The 5,382-nt window shown below is 36.3% G+C and overlaps 1 protein-coding gene across 1 annotated transcript in view; it reads right to left on the bottom strand.

Moving 5' to 3' along the window:
* The window catches only part of LOC107558325 (astrotactin-1-like), a 191,598-nt gene extending 187,155 nt beyond the window's left edge, over positions 1 to 4,443 (bottom strand). The window contains exon 1 of the mRNA XM_016241980.1: positions 3,918 to 4,443. Within this exon, the coding sequence (XP_016097466.1) occupies positions 3,918 to 4,209 (292 nt within the window). The 5' untranslated portion in view covers positions 4,210 to 4,443. The remainder of the gene's footprint in view (positions 1 to 3,917) is intronic.
* Between the last annotated feature and the right edge of the window lie 939 nt (positions 4,444 to 5,382).

Raw genomic sequence — 5,382 nt, 5'->3', positions numbered from 1 at the left:
GTGTGTGTGTGTGTGTGTGTGTGTGTGTGTGTGTGTGTGTGTGTGTGTGTGTGTGTGTGTGTGTGTGTGTGTGTTTGTGTGTGTGTGTGTGTGTGTATGTGTGTGTGTGTGTTTGTATCAAAACCTTTAGAAATAATAATATAACTTTATATTATATATAATATAACAAAATATACATTACAATTGTGTTTTAAAGTTTGAGGTTTAACACAAATCAGCTGCAGCCATGCATTATTTCTTTATCTATTATATCCTACTTCCCAATACTACAACAAAACAGAAGTCAGCTAAAGAAAATTAATAAACAAACATTTCTACCTAGATTGGTATTCAAATTACAGACCGTCGGTAGGTTTTAAAACAAACCTATGGACTGCCTACACTCATCTGAATGAAAAGACTCTCAACAAAGCCTCTTCTATATTTGACACTTAGCCAATAGTCAATTAAAGAAAAGTGTGAAAAGCCAAAAATGAAAGCCAATCTAAAACTAAAACTTTAATTTCAGAGATGCTCCCTTTTGGGTGGGCATCGCCCACACTCGCCCACCTATCGCCTGCCCCTGGAAGTTATTAAAAGCAACAGAAGTCTTTGGTGTGTTCTCATATATATCTACCTCAAATAAATGTTTGTGCGAGTGTGTGTGTGTGTGTTTGTGAATGCATTTGTAGACTGTACCAATTACCCTAATGTATCCAATTAAAAATAGCTTGTTCAAAGACCAGTGTTTGCGGACTCTGTAAAGACTGCATTTATAATCAGGAAACAAGACCACAGAGCGAAGGGAGGGACGTGCAAACACCTTAGGCAACATTTATAACACTGACTTGAAATTACTCCCCATGATCATTCCAATCAATCGTATGCAAACAAAGAGCCATAGTGGGAGGCAGAGGCTGAAGGAACAGAGGAGATGATCTAGCAAGAATGAGATTTATGAAGTAAGGCAAGGTGCAGTGTGTCTAAAAGAAATTAAAAAGCACTGAGTCCATTGTGAATTATTAAAGCTAAAGGGACGGCAGAAGGAATATATTATAGTTTGCAAACAGGTTGTTTGTCAGAAACAAATCACTCTAGCAAGTTTTGATCATACTGGAAATAGCTTATTTCTCTAAATATTTCTTATTCATTCCTACTTCTATGTATCCTGGGACTCAATATGTTAGAATATGAATGTTGACTTTGGCAAAGATGAAAGTGAAATTGAAACTTGAAACTGGTATTAAACATTAAATCCAATATATTCACAACAAAAAGTTCCAATAAAGTAAAAAAAAAAAAAAAAATCCCAGTTTGCATATACCTACAAAATTATATTTTGGCCTATTTAAAGGCCAGCAGCTTTCTGCAGAGCTGGCACATTCTATGTTTGAGTGTTTTATGTATTCCAAAGCACTGAGCTTATTTGAAAAATGCAGTCACATCTGAACATTGTTAACAAACCGAAATCCTAGTTAGCTCTGCATGCTGACATTATTTTTTAGACTCTAAGGATTTCTAGTTATAAATATGCAGGTCTTCATGCATTCAAATATGTATATATGCGGATCAAACTGTGTGCTATTCCCAGTTGTAACCTTTTTAAAAATGTTTAGACTATTTAAGCATAAATTAAACCATGAATTAATTATACATTAAGTGCAATAAATATTGAAACTAGATTATGTATTATGTATGTATATTTTTATTTTTATGTATATCTGGAGACAAAAAAAGGATGTAGCAACCACTAAAACTTAGGACAGTGTTTATGTTTTTCTCTCAAGAAAATAAAAAGACGATAAAAAATGCTTACATCACTTTTAAGGACACAATTAAGAGAAGACTCTAAAAAGATTTGCTTTTTCACCATGTTTACTTCCTGTCTAACATCTCTCACCAGACATGCATAAAGTGAGAAACAAAATGACATCCTTGACAATGCTACGGCAGTGTGAAAAAAACAGTCAACCCCAGCACATCTTCTATGACAGCCACAAATACTTCACAATACATATCTGATTGGCTGGCAATGACTTATACAACTGTCCACTCCTAAGTTGCTTCTTTTTGCACCTCAGAGTGAGTGGCAGACGTGCATGTAGTTTTCAGCACCATGGACAGCAGTCAGTGGGTCGCTTCATACAAACTAGCTGCTTGTGACAAATTTTCACAGTATTCAGCTTTTTAAACTACATTTAAACCAATTAAAAGCAAATACTTAAGAGTTTTGGTTGTTTATTATTTAAAAACATGACAGAACTGGGTAGATTAAGAGATTGGGAGGTCTGAGGATGAATAAAAGTGAATATATAATAATACATATTATGTATAGGCTACATTATAAGCTCAGAGAGTGAAAAGATTATATATTATATATATATCCATTGTTTCACCGCTGGAGTAGATGTAGACAAGAATGTCTCCTATGCGATTGAGGTGTTCTGTTGTTGGATGTAATAATGAACATAGCAGTCATCATTTACTCCCGACATCTGAGCCGCTGAAGACACAGTGGATTACATTTGTTTTTAAAGGGAATGCACCCCCCCGATCTGCCTAAATGCGTCTATCTTTGCACGAATCTTCCAGAAGTGAGTGTAAGGTTTTTTAATGAATCTTTACAAATCACCCTTCCTAATAACGTGCTAGTTAGCAAGTTTCACGATGAATGCGGCTAAAGTTTACCATCTCTCAGAGAGCGGCTCGGAAGAGAGGGGCGGGGTCAGCAGAGCTCATTTGCATTTAAAGCAGCCTGCAAGAAAACAGCTTGCTCTGAAAAGAGCTGTTTTTGACAGGGTAAAAGTGGTGTTGTTTTACACTACCATTGAGAAATTTTAACCTATGTTACAGAATTTTCATTAAGACCCTACAGAATCATATCAGCTTGTGGAAAATGGGCATCCGATGACCCCTTTAAAAATAACAGACAAGGTTGGTTGTACCACTTTCTGGTATACATCTACTGGACCTACAAAACTTCACAAAATCAAACAATTTACATTTGAAACCATTTGGCACACAGACACACACCACATGGAGAGAGAGAGAGAGAGAGAGAGAGAGAGAGAGAGAGAGAGAGAGAGAGAGAGAGCTATATGCATTTTTATAGTTGTTTCCTATTTAGTTGCTCTTTTAAATTAAAAGCTTACTTAAATGTTTATCTTTTTTAAACTGTTAATCTTAAATGTTTATCTTTTTTAAACTGTTAATCTTAAATGTTTATCTTTTTTAACTGTTTAAAATGAAAGCATGGAGGATGACATAATAATTCATTTGAACATGTAATACCAGAATAAATGTATGCACAAAAACAAATCAAAATCCAATTTTTTTTGTTGCGCCTGAATGCACACGTTGTGCTTACAGTAACATGAAGTAGCACAGTTCAGCAATAAGTTGTATTTCTAAACTACTATTTGCAGCAGATATTATGGAATATTACATCAACGTTTATGAACTTTGTTTTTATTTATGTATCTATCTGTCTGTCTGTGTCTGTCTATCTATCTATCTTTCAGGAACTACATCAAACCACTTTGTTGTGGTTGTTTGCTTGGTCTGTTTTCCTCAGAGTTCAAAACAGGTGAAGCTGTGGCACAAAGTTCTCACAAGTTTACACATGAGATTCTCACAAGACTGTAACCCAGTGACCACTTTGTCTCTATGGGATCACAGCTGTATATGTCACGTATTCATCATAAAAACATCTGTCTGTACCACCCTGCCAAACGAGCATCATGCTTCCTGTAGCTTAAATAACACATATCTGCAGCTTACGACTATTGTTCCGGACAAAAAAACATACTAGAACCTATTTGAGTTTCTGGACTAGGCCTGCGATTGATATTTCTATTAATAATCACAATAGCTGTAACAATCAAGTATACTATTTTCTTTAATAAGAAGATAAACTGATGATAAATAACAGCACTCACCCAATACAAAGTACGGGAGCTCAGTATTTTCCAAGTCGTCAATGACGACTATCTCGCCCGGAAAATCGTTCCTGACGGAGAAAAGCAGCTTGGGCTCGGAGGCCGACGGGCTGTGCATGATGCTTAGGTCGTTCTCTCGCAAAAACGGCAAAGCGGATACCGTAACGCTTTTCATTTTGCACTCCATGTCTTGAGACTGATCTTTTTCGCCGTTCAGACATTTCACACCAGCAGGACTGAAGATGACAATCCAGAGAACGTCGATAAGCAGACCGGAGTGTGGTAGTAGCATCTTGCCGGAGACTGTGTAGCGGTTGTCAGGCTGCGGCAGTCGGTAAGCGGCACACTGGGAGCTGGAGGAGGAGGACCGGGAATGCGCTGGCAATAAGCTAATCGAGCTATCGCGTGAAAATAAACAAAAAAGGCAGGGTTTAAGACTCAGATATTTTCCGTCCCGCGGCTGAATATTCTTGTTGTCATCATAACACGACTCGGCTTAGTGATGGCAGCGAGAGAGGCGGAACAGCGCAGCATCAGAGCCCGTTATTGGGCTTCTCCACCTCAAGCCATTAAAAACGATTTTTCTTGTTGCAGTGGGCAACCATTAGCAAGAGCTAAATGTAGTAGTCCTGTAACTTTAAAACTTACCATGGTTTGCCATAATTTCTACTTTATCTATTTAAATGGCCTTATGTCATGAATGTAAATGTCATAAAGTAGCCTACTTACACACTCTTTTTTCTTCTTTTGTTCTGTTTTAGAACTTTATGTTCTAAATATGTAACAAATCATGTTCATGCTAGTTATAGAAAACTTTTGTTTGCATATTTTTATAATTTCCTCTGATAAACATTTTAAAATAAATAAATAGATAAATTAATTATATAGCGATTTTTTTTTTAAATATACGTAATATACTGATCTGGCATTGGATGGTTTTAGAGAGGTTTTGGGAACTTTTTAGCTGGTCAGATCATGTTAAAACAGCTTAGCCCACTAACTTAAAAAAAGCTGTTTGTAAGTGTTTGTTTGTGTGTGTGTGTGTGTGTACCTACTTAACCATATTTTGGGGACAAATTTGTACCCAAACGTGAGCAAACCCTGACAAAATCGCCAAAAACCTCCATTTGGGGACCTCCTCATTTGTAAAACTGGTATAAAAATAAAGTAAACCAAGTTTTTTTTAAATTGTGAAAATGCAGAAGGTTTTTCTGTGAGGGGTAGGGTTAGGGGTAGGGGTGGGTTTAGGTTAAAAAGTGTATAACTATCTGTATATAAAAACAATCAAAGTCTATGTAATGTCCCCATTTAGACAGGTAAGTAAACCTGTGTGTGTGTGTGTTTGTTATTTTGTTTTTTGTTGTTGTTTTGTTTTGATTGTTTGTTTGCTTGCTTCCTGAATGACATGTAATTGAAGGACATGTAACTTTACTGTAAAACTTTTAGGTGCCTTTAAATAGAAATA

The sequence above is a fragment of the Sinocyclocheilus grahami genome, unplaced genomic scaffold (assembly GCF_001515645.1).
Source record: "Sinocyclocheilus grahami isolate Dianchi unplaced genomic scaffold, SAMN03320097.WGS_v1.1 scaffold21.1, whole genome shotgun sequence".
NCBI lineage: Eukaryota > Metazoa > Chordata > Actinopteri > Cypriniformes > Cyprinidae > Sinocyclocheilus > Sinocyclocheilus grahami.
The sequence above is the reverse complement of the archived record's forward strand: the minus strand, read 5'-3'. Positions and strand labels throughout refer to the sequence as shown.